The sequence below is a fragment of the Desmodus rotundus genome, chromosome 11 (genome assembly GCF_022682495.2).
Source record: "Desmodus rotundus isolate HL8 chromosome 11, HLdesRot8A.1, whole genome shotgun sequence".
Classification (NCBI taxonomy): domain Eukaryota; kingdom Metazoa; phylum Chordata; class Mammalia; order Chiroptera; family Phyllostomidae; genus Desmodus; species Desmodus rotundus.
The window spans coordinates 3,636,174-3,654,015 of NC_071397.1; the positions used below are offsets into that span (position 1 = coordinate 3,636,174).

General features: G+C 37.5%; 1 protein-coding gene across 8 annotated transcripts in view; it reads right to left on the minus strand.

Annotated features, from left to right (window-relative positions):
• FKBP5 (FKBP prolyl isomerase 5) overlaps positions 1 to 17,842 on the minus strand; it is a 95,160-nt gene that overhangs the window by 49,395 nt on the left and 27,923 nt on the right. For 4 of the 8 annotated variants that reach the window (XM_053913755.2, XM_053913759.2, XM_053913754.2 and 1 more), the window contains 2 exons: positions 5,265 to 5,389; positions 208 to 352 (listed from right to left, as the gene is read on the minus strand). In XM_053913755.2, coding sequence (XP_053769730.1) covers positions 208 to 352; positions 5,265 to 5,369 — 250 coding nt within the window. In that variant the 5' untranslated portion in view covers positions 5,370 to 5,389. Of the gene's footprint in view, positions 1 to 207; positions 353 to 599; positions 724 to 5,264; positions 5,393 to 17,842 lie in introns of those variants that run through there. The other 4 variants (XM_053913757.1, XM_053913760.2, XM_053913756.2 and 1 more) reach the window with 2 other exon arrangements.

Sequence of the window (17,842 nt, forward strand, 5' to 3'; positions counted from 1 at the left end):
TTAACATCTTAGTGTTATTATGAAAGTAATTTTGACATTATGGACCTCCTAAAAGGATCTTAGAAGTTCCTAGGGACCCAGGGACCACAATTTGAGAACTATGGCTTTAAAATCTTTATTTTTGGCAAGGATAGTACCCACCAGGTCCCATGTAATAGAAATAGCAATAAATCTAAGCAAAACACAACTCAGAAAATACCCTCTTACCTCTGCCAAGGCTAAAGACAAATGGTTCACATCTATCACGACTGGAATCAAACTTCTTTCCATTTGACAATTTTCCTGTGTAATGGACATAAATTTTATCTCCAACCATTGGTGTTTCCTCACTATTCCCCTCTCTTTTGACAATCTAGAAAAGAAAAACATCAAGAAAAAGAAGTGAAACTTTTAACTTCTAATCAGAGAATCAAAAGATCACACAGTCCATTTCACATCCCAAAGGCAGATTTGCAAATGACTCTCTGTATTTTCTAAATGCTCTCTCCCTAGCTATCTCAGTAACTCTCTCTACTGGAAAACTGTCCTAGTCTACTCTTACTCTTTAGTGCTCTATTTAGTATCATTGTTAAACACACTGCTCCCTCAAAATAATTTACCGACAGATCCTGCTTCATTGGTTTGATGTCCCCCGTGCTCTGACACCAGAATCTCCCAAAGCACAGAGCTACTCCATTACAAACTGAATTAGACCAAAGATCAGACTTGCAAAAACATTCAGGAAGTCTAAAGCAAAGTTTCAAAGGTAATGTTTTATTTCCCTCCTATGCTACAAACATTACTTCTGACTAGATTCCACTAGTTTGATTAAATTCCAAAGAGACCAATTCCCTGGTGTAACAGTTTATACTTATTATTTGAATATCCAATGCATCAAAAATCAGTGTCACTGTACAGTTTCATAATAATGAATAATTCATTTTCTAAATAAGGAAATGCCAAAAAATCTCTAAGCTGCAAAATATTCAGGTATTGTAAAATCCAGTATATTTATTTCATCTTGATAGAGCAGCCACGAATGCAGTTGGTAAGTCCTGGAAAAAGAAAAGCAAATCCAGGCATGCGGTGGTGTAAGTTACTCTGTCAATCACCTGAACTAAATTAATCATTTTTATTAGACAGCAGAGGGTGGCAGCTAATGTCCAAAGAACATCATTTTGGGGGGAAGATCTGAACTTTTACCTAAAGAATTCAATTCTTTGTTCTTACATCCTTCTTTGAGATGTGTCTTTCTTGCCACACCCTCATGTCACCACATAAATCCCGTCTTAGGAGCTACAACTTTCTTAGTTCAAAAGCTCAGTCTCTCAAGGAAAACAGTCACTACTGCAACTCCATCAGAAACCGTCAGAACTAATCAGTAAGTTCAGCAACATTGCAGAACATCAAATCAACATAAAGATATCAGTTGTGTTTCTCCACATTAACAATGAAACATTTCAGAAAGAAATAAACAGTTCTGGAAATGCAAATCAAAACCACAATGAGATGTCACCTCACACCTGTTGGAATGGCTGGGATCAAAAAAACAAGACACAAAAGGGAACCCCTTGTGCACTGTTGGTGGGAATGTAAACCGATGCAACCACTACGAAAAGGAGCACGTACGTTCCTCAAAAAATTAAAAATAGAACTACCACATGATCTAGCAATCCCACTTCTGGGTATACGAGGGGGGACCCAAAATAAATGGGAATTATCTTCTGGACGGCAGGCCCCTTGTAGTACAGGCATCCCTAGCTAGGACCCATCTGTATCAGTGTAGCAGCTGGTGGCGGTGTGAGAGGCTGTGTTTGGCTTCAGTGAATGTTTTTGAACACTCTTTCAACGTGTTTGCCCATTTCACAATGGGTGATTTCCGAGTGCACCTGCCTAAACCACCAAGTGTTCAGCAGTTGTTGACCAAAACCAGCATGACTCCCATGCCTCACCCTCCCTACTCACCCAATCTTGCCCCAAGTGACTTTTTTTAGTTTCCCCAGATGAAAAAAGTCCTCAAAGAGAAACGTTTTGGCAATGTGGAAGAGGTGAAACAAAGAATGGCAGAAACACTAAGAGACATCAAAACTAGTAAGTTCAAAAACTGCTGTGAGCAGTGGAAAAAAAGTCTCAATAGGTGTACTGCATCAAATAGAGAGTACTTTGAAGGTGACTGAAGTTTAAACATGTAAGAACACACAATTTTTAAAAATGAATTCCAGCATTTTTTCGGTCCCCCCTTATAAGCCCAAGGGGAACAAAATCACTATCTCAGAGAGATATTCACACTCCCATATCATTGAACATTATTCACAACACCCAAGCTTTGAAAGCCACCTAAGCGTCCATGGGTGAAGGGATAAAGATGTGACACACACACTCACACACACACACATACACAGAGGAATATTATTCCGCCCTGAGAAAGCAGGGAATCATACCATTTGTGACAATATAGATGTACCCTCAGGGTATTATGCTAAATGAAATACGCCAAAGAAAAAACACTGTTATATCATTTACATGTGGAATCTAAAAAAGCTCAACTCACAGAAATAGAGAGTGCAATGGCGGTTGCCAGGGGCTGAAGGGTGGAGGTGGAGGAAATGGTGAGATCTAAGTCAAACCTTATAAATTTTTAGACATAAAACAAATAAATTTGGGGGATCTAATGTACAGCATGGTGGCTATAATGAACAACACTGTGTTCTATACTTGAAAGTTGCTAAGGGATAAGATCTTAAATGTGCTCACCACAAAAAAGAAATAGTAATTATGGGAGGTGATGGAGGTATTAACTAATTTTACTGTGATAATCATTTTTAAAAAAGATTTTATTTATTTATTTTTAGAGTGGGAAACACAGAGAGAAAGAGAGGGAAAGAAGTATCAATACGTAGTTGCCTCTCATGCACCCCCTACTGGGGACCTGGTGCATAACCCAGGCATGTGCCCTAGACTGGGAATCAAACCGGCAACACTTTGGTTCACAGGCTGGCGCCTAGTCCACGGAGCCACACCAGCCAGGGCTGGTAATCATTCTGAAACATATAAATGTATCAAACCATTTCATTGTAAATTTACCATATCTCACCATAAATTTACATAATGTTATAGGTTAATTACATCAACAGAGTTGCAAAAAATAACTCTAACTTTAAAAATTAAATTAAGAGCTACTTAAGAAAATCATCACTGCACTTCATGAACTTCAAAGGGGAAAAAGTTTCAAAAAATCAACCTAAAAGAAATCACATAATACCCTGAAAGTGTTTGCTGTCATGAACTGCATGCAGTACGTGGGAGCCTCAGCCTCCCCTGCAGGGAATCTGCACTTGTAGGGCTGTGAACAAGTCACTGGGCGTGTGGGATGGAGAGCCACCAGGGGGTCAGATGGCTGTCCACATCAGCAAGCGATATTGTAACTGACGCCACTTCAGGTTTCCCCAGCAAGATGAACTTGTACCTAAATCTGGAGTTACAACCTAGTCTCAAGTCACTAAAAATAAAAGTAAGCACCACAATTTTATCTTCCTGGGGTAGTTACTGACTTTCCAAAGCTGCCTGGGTCTTTTTAAAAAATATATAGATAACAGTTAATAAGAGAGATTATCACAGCCAGGGCACCGGGCTAAATGCTCTATGTAGTCCCAAAACACTAGGAGGTAGGTTGTACAGTGCTAGGTACCTCATTACTCATTAATTCTTTCTGGAGCTCGTGATAAGTGCCAAAACCCACGAGGACCTAACTGTCTGCCAGCTACCAGGAGACTGATGCATCGACCTCTGTTTCACAGTGAGAGAGGGGCGCCTGGGGCCAGCAAGCCCCAAGTGCTGAAACATTTTCTTCCCATCAAAATGCAAGGAGCACAGGGTTTGACAAGTTCTGAAGCCCAGGGCTCCAAAGGTATGACTTCAAATTCACCAATGAGGAAACTTTATCACAGATATGAGGTCACAAAATGAGCATGCCTATTTAATCCTAACCCAAGCCCCACAGTGAAACCTGAGGCTGACAATGATAAATGATGTGATTTAAAAGGCTTACAATCTCACAAAAAATAAAAAATAAAAAATAAAATAAAAGGCTTACAATCTCAAAATGTTCCTTATAAGCCTAAAAATCTTATTGGTTTTTCCCCTAGAACAAAGCAGACCCTGAGGCAAGTTGGGGACCATGTTTTCTGATGGGCGCTCTGAAAAGATGAAAGAGGAAGGAGATGCTGAGGACACCTGCAGAATCTCACTGTGTCTACCAGCATCCTGGAGTCTGGGATGCACGATTCATATGCTATCAGGTTGAGAAGCCATCTGAAAGAAGGTAAGGTCTCATGATATAAATCCGTAACATAAACCCTTATTCTGTAGTTGCAAGTCTCCAAAATTTGGCTTGGCACACAGCAAGCTAATAGTAAAACATACAAATTCAGAAGAGATCCAGGCAAAAAAAAAAAAGCAAGCACTTACAAAAGCAACATTAGACAAAACAAACTAAAAATTCTCATTTGCTATTGTGGACACAAGGACATTGTAGAACTCAGCACACAGGTAATATTTAGAATGTAAGTTAAAGCGTATAAACTTTGTAAGATAATCTTTTCAGCAAAAAAATGTAAAATTATACAAAACTCATATGCATAACAGTGTAGGAGAAATAACTTAATATGACCAAAGCCATTCAACCTCTCCTCGCTTCAGTTTATTCACTTATATGGAATATAAATATCCATTTTCCATATGTAAATAGAAGAATCAAGAGGTACTCTGTCTTACAAGACCAGTGCGAGATACAAATAAAATAACACATATAAAAATGATTAACTATACAGTACATACTATTTGTATATAAAAACAAATCCTTTTGAACTTGGCAAGTTAGTTCTTTTCCTTAAAAAAAAAGTCTTTTGAATTGCTACAAGCTAGCTTTAATACACTAAATATTACATTAAAGTAACAACCCATTTATACACTCTGAGAACAGAGAGAAACAGCCTTTTGGAGTCAGACATAACTTGGACCTGAACCCCAGATCTGCATTTACTTATATGTATGATACTCGGCATTTAATTTACCTGGCTGGGCCTCAATTTCACCATCTATTGTTTAATCTGGGATCAAAACTAAACCTCAAGTTATGAAACGAGTTGAGACTTTAGCTGTCATGTTTGGCACTTAGTATGCCTCAGTAAATATTATCCACCTCCAGCCCCACCCCCGAAAAGATTCTTACAAAAAATCTTTCCAGAGAGTGAGTTCTCCCATGTCATTCGTCCTCGTGGCCTCACCTTTAACACTCCTCTGTCCTTGTTAGAGGTGACATCCTCTCCCTGTGCAGCAACAGCTGCTGCTGGGCTTTCTTTGTTGTTCTTGGCACCTTCATCAGTAGTCATTGTCTTTTATAAGTAGAAACCTGCTGAGAAAAAACATATTTAGGAAAAATATCACTTCTTCATGCATCATAAAATGTTCCCAGGAACTGAGCATTCATAACCTGATCTGAGCATTCATATAGGAAAATGAGGTTGACATGTAGATGGGGAAACAATTTCCAAGGGACGAAACAGTTACTTTAGTAATACAGAGTTCACTTCCCATTGCAACCCTCTGGCAAAAATCATTAATTCTGAGCTTTACCCCCCACCCCCTTAGATATTGTGCCGGTTTTCTATAGCTGTCATAACAAATTACCACACACTTAATGGCCTAAAAAATACCCATGGCCTAAATCTTATACTCCTGGAGATCAGAAGTCAGAAATGAATCTCACAACAAGAGGGCTAACAACAAGGTATTAGAGCTATAGTCCGTCTGGAGGCTCTAGGAGAGAATCTAATTCCTTGCCTTTTCCAGATTCGAGAGGCCACCCAAATTCCTCAGTTCACGGCCCCATTCTCCATTCTCAAAGCCAGCAATACTGCATCTCTCTGATCATCCGTCCCTAGTCACATCTCCCTGACCACAGCTGGTAAAGTTTCTCTGCTTTCATAAATTTCTTAACAATCTATGTGGGACATCCCTGACTTCAATGGTGTCAGTGGTACCAGTGTAGGGGAAGAAATTCATGGATGTCAAATAGGGGAGCCGCCAGCTGAGAGTGATGCAGGAGTTCACCCTGGGAGGCCCTTGCTGGAGCATTTCAGGAGTGTTTCAAACAGGTTACTACTAGTATTACAAGAAGTATGTCAATGCAAAGAAAGGGAGTGTCACTGGGGTCTCTATGGTGCTGGCAGCTTACGTGCTTTTTTTTTCAATCCTCATCCAAGGATATGTTTACTGATTTTTAGAGAGAGGAAGGGGGAGGGAGGGAGAGAGAGAGAGAGAGAGAGAGAGAGAGAGAAACATCAATGTGTGAGAGAAACATCAATAGGTTATCTCTCATATGGGCCCAAACTGGGGATGGAACCCACCACCTATGCATGTGCCCCGACAAGGAACTGAACCTCTAACCTTTTTGGTGTATGGGAGGGCACTCCAACCAACAGAGCCACCCAGCTTGGGTAGCTTACATGCTTTTCAACAAAAGAAACTCAAATGTGAGGAGCAACGCGAGTATTGTACCATTGAAGAAGGCCCAGTGTAGACTCCACATTGACCATGAACTTCACCAGGCACCTCTGAATCATTTCACATCCTGATTAACACCTAAGAAAAGATGAATGGTACTGGGCAAAATGGAGAATCCATGTGAGTATGTTAGGCCTATCTGGATAATTCAGAAAAATCTCATCTCAAAATCGCTAACCTTAATCACATCTCCAAAGTCCCCTCTGCCCTGTAAGGCAACACACGAACAGTGATTGGGATGTCGCTGTTGATGAGGAGCCGTTATTCTACCACCACAGATACCTAGTCATCCAATCAGGGTCGTAAGAATTTCTCCCAAGCCTAGAATTCTGTTGACTTCCTCAGTTTTAAACTAAGGGCTCTACAAAAGTCTTTCCTTTCTCTCCCTTTATTTTTCTATCATCCAGTTAGATAATAACGTTCTAATCTGACAGTAAAATTAAATCTAACATTTGGTATTTATCATCCTGAAAATTCCCTCAGAATTTCAGAAAGATCAAATTAGAACATTCATTTAACCTCGATTTTCCAATAAGTTCAAATTATAAGTAAATTTGATATACACAATACATATTTTCCTACCTCATCAAACTTCATCACTGAAAAGGTATTTTAAAAATGATTGAGTCCCTTACATGATTCCAAAGTTTGAGCAGCATGTTATAAATGCTGAACTCACATATTTTTTACAGATTTAGTGTCATATACTTAGCATACAATAAACTACACATATTTAAAGTATACAATTTGGTAAGTTTTGACACGTGTATATATATCCATAAAGCCATCACTACAATTAAGGTAATGAACATATTTGTCACTCACAAAAATTTCCTGTGTCCCTTTATAATTCATCCCTGACCAGCTCACATCTTCAGGCAATCACTGATCTGCTTTCTGAATAGCTGTATTTTATAGAATTCCATATAAACGGCATCACATCTTTTTCCCACTGGCTTCTTTCTCTTATTGTAAGTATACTGAGAATCAAACACATTGTTGGGTGTGTCAGTAATAGTTCATTCCTTATTACTGCTGAGTACTATCCCTGCACAGAGACAGCGCACTGCTTATTTAATTTGCTTGTTGGTGTACATTTTTATTATTTAACTATTGATGCATTTGGATTGTTTTTAATTTCTATTACCACCAAAGCTGCTTTGGATATATGGGTACGAATCTTTATGTGGTCATTCACATCCATTTATCTTGAATGAATGCCTAGGAGTGAAATGGCTAAGTCACATGGTAGGTGTACAGTTTGGGTCTTTAAGAAAATGTCAAATGTTTTCCAAAGTGGCTATGCCATTCTGCATTCCGCCTAGAAGCATATGAGTTTCAGTTGCTCCTTACCATCACCAGCCCTTTTTTAACTTAAGACGTTCTAACATGTATGTAGTGGTATCTTACTGCGGTTTTAAATTGCATTTCCCTAAGGATGAATTATGATGATTATATTTTCATGTACTTATTTACCATCCATACAGCTCACTTTGGTGAAGGGTCTATTAAAATCTTTGGCTTATTTTTCTTAATCCTCACCTGCGAATATGCTTACAGAGGGAGGAAGGGAGGGAGGGAGGAAGGGAGGGAGAGGGAGAGAGAGGTGAAAGAAAAATACTGATTGGTTGCCTCCTATGTGAACACTGACCAGGGACTGAAACCACAACCTAGGTATGTGCCCTAACCTGCAACTTTCTGGTGTAAAGAACAACGCTCCAACTAAATAAGCCACTCGGCCAGGGCTCTTCTGTCTACTTTTTACTGAGTTTTCCTATTACTGAGTTGAGAGTTCCTTATATATTCTCCAAATACAGACATATGAGAATATTTTCTCCCGGTCTGTGGCTTATCCTTTTAGTTTCATAAAGGTGGTTTTCAAAGAGATGTATGTAATATTGATATAGCCCAATTTATTTTTGTTTCTTTTGTAAATCATGTTTTCGGTGTTATATATACTTTAGAAATTGTTACCAAATCCAAAGTCACACATGTTTTCTTCTAAAAATGTTGTAGATTTGGGCTTTACACTTAGGTCTATGATCAGTTTTGAATTATTATTACATATGATGCAAGGTATGCATTAAGATACAGATTCAGTTTTTTATATATGAATATCAAATTTTTCTACTACCATTTGCTGAAAAGACATTTTTTCCACTTAACTGCCTTGGCACCATACTCAAAATTAATTGAACATATTTTTTTTCTGGACTCTCCAGTTCCATGGAAGTACCTGTTTATCTTTATACCAATAACATTATTTGATTATTATAGCTATAATAAGTTTTAGAAATCAGACATCATTAAGTTCTCTTTGCTCTTCATCAAAATTGTTTTGGCTATTCCACACCCTTTGAATTTCCACAGATTTTAAAACCAGCTTGCCACGTTCTACAAATAGCCAGCAGGGATTTTGTTTGGGATTGCACTGAATCTATCTTTAGAGAAAACTGACAGTATTGAGTCTTACAATACTTAAACACAGTATCTCTTCATTTAGGTATTCTTTAATTTCTCTCAGTAACATTTTATAACTTCCAGTAGAGAGGTCTTATATGTGTTTTATGAAATTTATCTTTAGGTATTGAATATTTTTTATTTTACTATAAATGGTATTCTTTTAAAATGTCAACTTCTGACTTCATTTGCTAGTATACAGAAGTACAATAGACTTTTCTATATTGATCTTGACTCCTGTTACTTTGCTAAGTATACTTAATTGGTCTAGTAACTTATTTTTAGAAATCATAAGCAATCACAGCATCTGTGAATAGAGTTTTACTTCTACCCTTCCAATCTGGTTGCCTTTCACTTTTCTTGTCTGACTGCACTGCCTAGAAACTCCAGTACAATAATGAACAGAAACGGTGACAGTGGACATCTTGCCTTGTCCCTCATCTTAGAGGGAAAGAATTCAGTTTTTCAGTATTAAGTATGATTTCATTCAGATATTGGTTTTTCATAGATATTCTTTATCAGGTTGAGGAAGTTCCTTTCTACTTCAAGCAGTTGAAAGCCTTTTTTTTTTTTAAATCAGCAAAACATGTTGGACTTTTTTAAACGCTTTTTCTGCATTTACTAAGTTTATCACTGGTTTTCCTTTTTCAGTTTAACAAGGTACATAATGCTGACTTTCAAATGTTAAACCAACCTCGCATTCCTGTGACAAGTTCCATTCGGTCACTGTACTTGATCCTTTTTATATGTTGTTGGGGTCAATTTGGTAAAATTTTGTTAACAATTTTGCAACTATATTCATAAGGGTATTAGGCTATAATTTTCTTTTCTTGGAAGGTGTTTGTCTGGTTTTAGTAACAGGATAATACCAATGTCATAGAATGAATTAAGAAGTATTCCCCCTCATAAAATTTACACAGTTATTTGTGTAAAATTGGTATTATGACTTCCTAAAACGTTTGGTAGAATTTATCAGGGAAGTCATCTGAACCCAGCGTTTTTGGGGGGATTCAATTTCTTTAATAGATATACAATTATACAGGTTATTTCATTCTTCTTTGTTATTTTGTCTTTCAAGAAATTTGGCCATTTCATCTAACTGTCCAATGCACTGACATCAAGTAATTCATATAATTATTTTATTCTGCCTTTTAGTAACTATTAGATCTGCAGCTTAACCAGTTTTTTCATTCCTGATATTGGTAACTTGTGTCTTCTCTTTTTCCTAGTCCAGCAGGCGATACAGGTTATCAATTTTATTGGTCTTCTCAAAGAACCAGCTTTTGATTTCATTGACTTTCTCTACTGTTTTTTGATTTTCTACTTCATTGTTTCTGGCTTTTATCTTTAACTCATTTCTCCTGCTTACTTTGGGTTTGATTGTTTCTTCTATTCTATTTTCTTAAGGTAGAAGCTGAGGACATCGATTTGAAACCTTACCTTTTCTCTAATATAGGCATTTAGTGCCATAATTTTTCCTCTGAGCACATGCATTGCTATATCCCACAAATTTTGTCGTTTTTTTATTTTCAGTAATATACATTCTAAATTAATCTTTCATTTTTTTTTGACCCAAGAGCTTCTTGAAAATGTGTTAGTTTCTCTCGATCACCAACTCATACCACACACGAAAATAAATTCAAGGTGGATAAAAGACTAAAATGTAAATCATGACACCATAAAAGCCCTAGAAGAAAACACAGGCAGGAAAATCTCAGATATTCCATGCAGCAATATCTTCACCGATATGTCCCCTAAAGCAAGGGACATAAAGGAAAGAATAAACAAATGGGACGTCATCCAATTAAAAAGTTTTTGCATGGCCAAAGCAAACAGCATTAAAATGAAAAGAGAACCAACTATATGGGAAAACATATTTGCCAATGATACCTTGGACAAGGTTTGATCTCCAAAATATAAAAAGAATTTACACGACTCCACTCCAGGAAGACAAACAACCCAATTAAAAAATGGGCAAAAGACCTGAACCAAAAAACTTCTCCAAAGAGGGTATACAAAGAGCCCAAAGACATATGAAAGGATGCTCAGCATCACTAGCCATCAGAGAGATGCAAATTAAAACCACAATGAGATACCATTTCACACTGGTGAGAATAGCTATCATAAACAAAGCAACAAATAACAAGTGTTGGAGAGGTTGTAGAGAAAAGGGAACCCTAGTGCACTGTTGGTAGGAATGCAGACTGGTGCAGTCACTGTGGAAAACAGTATGGAATTTCCTCAGAAAACTAAAAATGGAACTGCCCTTTGACCCAGCAATACCACTGCTGGGATTATATCCTAAGAACCCTGAAACACCAATTCCTAAGAACCTATGCACCCCATGTTCATAGCAGCACAATTTACAATAGCCAAGTGACGGAAGCAACCTAAGTGCCCATCAGTAAATGAATGTATCAAAAATCTGTGGTTCATTTACACAATGGAATACTACACAGCAGAAGGAAAGAAGGAGCTCCTACCCTTTGCAACAGCATGGATGGAACTGGAGAGCATTATGCAAAGTGAAATAAGCCAGGCAGTAAGGGACAAATACCATATGATCTCACCTTTAAGGAACCTAATCAACAAAACAAGGAAGAAAAATACAACCAGAGACACTGAAATTAAGAACAACCGGACAGTAACCAGAAGGGAGGTGGGAGGGGATAATGGGGGAGAAGGGTTTTCAGGAACAACTATAAAGGACACATGAACAAAACCAAGGCGGGGTGGAAGCAGAGGGGGGAGGTGGGGATGGCTGGGGTGGGGGGAGTGGAGGGCAGTAAATGCAGACAACTGTACTTGAACAATAAAATAATTTTTAAAAATAAAATAAAATAAATGAATATGTTAGTTTCTAAATATTCAGGGGTTTTTGAGATACCTTTCCGTAATTTTTAATTTTATTTTCTTTTGGTCAGCTGACATACTTTTTATCATTTAAGTAATTTTAAACTTAGTCACATTATTTTCTAAACCAAGACATCATCCATATCAGTAAATGTTTTGTGTGCAAATAAATACCATGTATATTCTGCTCTATTGGGTTGAATGTTATATAAATGTCAATTAGTTATTGGTGTTGTTTGAATTTTCTATATTATTTTTTGTCTGCTTGCTCTTTAAATTATTGAGAGGTAAAGTACTAAAATCTCCCACTATAGTTGTGGATCTTTCTCCTTTTGGTTCTATCAGTTGCTTCTTCTTTTTTTAATTGATTTTGAGAAACAGAGAAACACTGACTTCTTGTTTCACTTATTTATGCAGTCATTGGCTGATTCTTGTATGTGCCCTGAGTGGGGATCAAACCCTGCAACGTTGGTGTGTCGGGACAACGCCCTAACCAACTGAGCTACCTGGCCAGGGCCCAGTTCTATCAGTTTCTGATTCATGTATTTTGAAGCTGTCATTAGGTTCATAAATTTTTAGAATTATTAATTCCATTTGATGAATTAACCACTTTATCATTATGAAATGAGTCTTCTTATTCCTGGTAATAATCTTGGCTCTACAATCTAGTTTGTCTAACAGTGTGGTGACTTGTGGCGGGGGCGGGGGAGGAGATGGGTGGAGGTAGAAGAGGAGATAGAGGGGATAAATGGTAATGAATAAAATAAAATCTAGTTTGTCTAAAATTAATATACTTACTCCACTGTTTTTGATTAGTATTAGCACAGAATATTTTTTAAACTGATTTTTCAGAGAGAGGAAGGGGGCAGGGGATGGGAAGAGAGAGAGAAATCAATGGGAAAGAAATGATCCATTGGCTGCCTACTGTATGTGCCGCAACAGGGGACCAAACGCTCAACCCAGGCATGTGCCCTGACTGGAAATCGAACCTGTGACCTTTCAGCACATGGGATTATACTCCAAACAACTGAGCCACATCAGCCAGTATGTAGCATGAAGTATTCCTTTCCAACCTTTTTACTTTTAGCCTATTTGTATCTTAATATGTACAGTAGGTTTCTTATAGCCAGCACACAGGTGAGTCTTGCCTTTTTGCCCAATTTACTAAGCTCTGCCTTTCAACTGAGTCGTTTATAGACTTTTTATAGTAGTGATTACTGACAGTCTGGTATAAATCTAACATCTGGCTATTTGTTTACTATTTGTCACATATGTTGTTTGTTCCCTTTTTCACTTTTTTAGGGGGGGAGGAGATCTCTGGGAAATGTTTGGCTATTGTTCCTTCAAAATTTTTCCCTTCTTGAGACTACAATTATATGTATATTAAGCCACCTGAAGTTGCCTATCAGTTCATTAATACTCTATTCATTTTTTCCTAGACTTTATTTCTGAGCTTTATTTTACATAGTTGTGTTTACATTGTATTGCTATGGCTTCAGGTTCACTGACCTTTTCTCCTGTACTAGTTTGATATGAATCACATGTAGCACATTTTTCATCTTACACATTGTGGTTTTCATCTCTAGATGTTCAATTTGGATCTTTTAAATAAATTTCGTATCAATTTAACATTCTCAATCTTTCCTCTACTTTCCTGAATATAAGGAATATAGTCCAAACTGTTTTAATGTCTTAGTCTACTAGTTCTATCATCTGTGTCATGTCTAGGTCTGTTTCTATTTTTTGATAATCCTCCTCATGGGTTGTATTTTTCCTGTATCATTCCAAATCTGATATTTTGAGTGAAGGCCAAATGTGAATTTTACCTTGGTGGGTGCTAGATATTTTCATATAAACTACAAATACTGAACTTTGTTCTAGGATGCAGTTATGTTACCAGGAACAGTCTGATCCTTTTGAGGCCTGTTTTTAAGCTTTGTTAGAAGGGATCAGAGCAGTCTTTAGTTTAGGCCTTCCCTCACCCCACTGCTGAGACAGTTCCCTTCTGAGTACTCTACCTGATATCCTGTGTCTTACGAGGTTTTTCCTCTTTGGCTGGTGGAAACACAAACTATTCTCAACCCTGAAAATGAATCAGGGGTTGTTCCCTTCAGTTCTTTTGGGTGGTTCTTTGTCAGCTTTGGGTAGTTTCCACACAACACATTCACTTATTAGTACTTATCTGAAGACTTAAGGGGACCCTCTACAAACCTGTGGAGTTCTCTCCTTGTACAGCAGCTCTCTCTTCTCTAAACTATAGCCGCCTTGGCCTCCCTAGACTCCAACTCTGTCTTCCCAACTCAAGGAGACTGACGGGCTCTGCCTGGGTTCCGCCTCCTTACACTGCAGCTTGGAAACTCTCCAAGCACTAAATTAAGATAAATGCAGGGTTCACCTCTACCTTTCAGCTTTCGTGGGGATCACTGCCCTGTGCTGTCTGTTGTTCAGTGTTGGAAACTTCACATTATGTTTTCTGGGGTTTTTGTTTGTTTGTTACATGATTACAGCCAAGAGAGTAAATCCAATCTGTTATTCCATCCAGGCTGGAAGTACAAAGTCCATGAGTACATCTTTAAGCCAGATAAAGGAAGATATAACAATTATGAATGAAATCCCAAGTGGGGAAAGCATCTGATAAAATAAACACTGTTCAGAAAATATTTTAACAGTCTAAAATTTGAAGGGTATAGTTTTTCCATGACATTACAAAAGTCAAAGCATGCAACATAATAAATCTCTCTCCCAAATGGCAGGTACTTCATTTTAAAACAGAGTCAAACTATAGTTTTGTTGATATTTCTGGATTTATGGATAATTGCAATATCTCCTTTTTCTTAAGCCTATATAAAAACAATTACTTTAAACTTTACAAAAAATTTTAAATTGTGATTTTACACTTCTAAAGGCCATTTATAAATATACAATTTTTGATTTAATCTTTGTTGTATTTTTTCCCATTATCATTTAGTCCCCTTATACCCCCTCCCCTCAGCAATCACCACATTGTTGTCCATGTCCATGAGTCCTTTTTCCTTTTTGCTCAATTCCTCCACCACCTCACCTGCCCCCACTAGCTATCATTCTACTCTCGATCTATGAGTCTGTCCCCATTTTTCCTTGTTAGGTCAGTCTGTTCATTAGATTCCACATATGAGTGAAATCATATGGTATTTGTCATGCTCTGATTGCCTTATTTCACTTAGCATAATGTTCTCCAGGTCCATCCATACTGTTGCAAAGGATAAAATTTTTTTCATATTTACGACCAAGTAGTATTCCACTGTGTAAATGTCCTATAGTTTTTATCCACTCATTTACTGATGGACAACTTGGGCTGCTTCCATATCTTGGTGATTGTAAATAACGCTGCAATGAATGCAGGGGTGCTTATGTTTTTTGGAATTAGTGTTTTGAGTTCCTTTGAATATATTCCCAGAAGTGGAATGGCTGGGTCAAAAGGCAGATCCACTTTGTACTTTTTTGAAGTATTTCCACACTACTTTCCAGAGTTGCTGCACTAGTCTGCATTCTCACCAACACTGCACTAGGGTTCCCCTTTTTCCGCATCCTCGCCAGCACTTCTTGGTTGTTGATTTATTGATGATAGCCACTGTGACACGTATGAGATGATATCTCATTGTGGTTTTAATTTGCATCTCTCTGATGATTAGTGACGTTGATCATCTTTTCATATGTCTATTGGCCATCTGTATGTCCTCATTGGAGAAGTGTCTATTCGGGTCCTTTGTCCATTTTTTAATTGGGTTACTTGTTTTTTTAGTGTTGAGCTTTTTGGTGATACTGTACATAGAGAACCCCAAAGATTCCACCAAGAAACTATTAGAAATGATAAATGAATTCAGCAAAGTAGCAGGATACAAAATTAATATCCACAAATAATTGCCTTTTTATATGCCAATAACAAACTAACAGAAAGGGAAATTACAAAGACAATCCCAATCACAATTGTTACAAAAAGAATAAAATACCTTTGAATAAACCTAACCAAGGATGTAAAAGACGTGTACATGGAAAATTATAAGACCATGAAGAAAGAAATAGAATATACAAATAAGTAGAAGCACATACTGTGTTCATGGATAGGTAGAATTAACATCATTAAAATGTCCATACTACCCAAAGCAATCTATAGATCCATCACAATTCCTATCAAGATTCCAATGCTGTATTTCACAAAACTAGAACAAATATTTCAAAAATTTATATGGAACCACAAAAGGCCCCACATAGCAACAGTGATCCTGAGAAAGAAGAACAAAGTTGGAGGAATCACGCTACCTTACATGAAACTTTACTACAAGGCCACAGTAATGAAAACAGCATGGTACTAGCATAAAAATAGACACATAGATCAATGGAAGAGAATAGAGAGCCCAGAAATAAACCCACACCTTTATACGCAATAAATACTCGACAGAGGAAGCAAGCACATACAAAAGGCTAAAGATAGTTTATTCAATAAATGGTGTTGGGACAACTGGATAGATACATGCAGAAAAATGAAACCAACCACCTTCTTACACCACACACAAGAGTAAATTCAAAATGGATCAAACACTTAAATGTTAAGACCCCAAACCATAAAAATTGTAAAAGAAAACAAAGGCAGCAAAATCTCAGACACTACTCATAGCAGTATTTTATCAGATACATCTTCCCAGGCAAGGGAAACAAAAAATAAACAAGTGGAACCACGTTTTTTTAAAAAATCTAAGTTAAAAGCTGTTTTCCCCTTCTTTTGATTAATTCAACTGAAAAATATACAGTGGAAATCAATGTTAGCAGTTCAAAGTCATAATGCTGCAAAGTTGGCTTGGCTGACACTGCTATCAATAGTCTTTAGCAGGTCTGTAAAACTTGCTTTGGATTTGGAACAAATATCAAATGGACACCTGTAATATCCAAGTCCTATAAAGTGTTTCAATGTACTGAGATTTTGACACTGGCTAAGCTATAAAGAAAAGCCCCAAACTATTTAGAACACACACACTCTACAGTGGCAATTGCAAAGAACATGAAAAGCGGTCTGTCACTGAGACACATGGCTTGCCTCTCTGTGTGCCTGTTTAAACTTTTGACTCGCCCCAGCACCACCTGCAGGTCTCTGGCCTTTAAGAGCACATGCTTTCGTAAGAAAACAGCATATACAGTTCCAAAGAAATTGATGGAACACAATGGGAGCATAGAAGGCAGTAAAAATCTCTGCTTGGGTGACTTCCTTTACCCACTCTGGAAATCACTTTCCACCCCAGTGGCTATGTGGCTCAGACTGCATTGCCTGGCTCCTTGTCTTCATGTTACTTAACCACCATTCATTCCATTTATCACAGGCAATTATACAACGAGCCAAATTCCCAAATTTTGATCTAAGGGAACTTGTGAGAAAAGTCCGAGGCTAGGATGTGAGGGAGTGCTTTTAATGGAGTGTGAGAAGGCAGAGAAGAAACTGAAGGAAATTTACCGGAAAGAAACAGAATTCAAGGAGCTGAGTGTAAATCTGAGACTGGCTCATTCTAACTATAACCTTATCCCTCACCTTCACACATTCTTCCTGGAAAGTTAGGTAACTCTGGTTTTTATCTACAGATCTAAAGGCTGCCTGTTGAGTTAAAAAATTATTCTATTAGCCAAAACTCAGTTAAATTTTTAAAATTATAAATGTAATACTTTACAGAAACTTGGGGGGAAAAACATTCACCATTTAATTCAAATATTACAATTTAAGGGTTCTTTTCTAAAACATGTACTTTATTTTTTAGAACAGCTTTGGGTTCATGGCAAAAATTGAGTGAAACAGCCAAAAGAGCCTTGACAAGAACAAAGTAGGGGAGACTCACACTTTGGGTTCCAAAACCTACTACAAAGCTACAGTAATCAACTCAATGTGGTATTAGGATAAGGACAGACACACAGATCAATGGAAGAGAATTGAAAGCTGAGAAACTTAGATTTATGGTCAACTGAT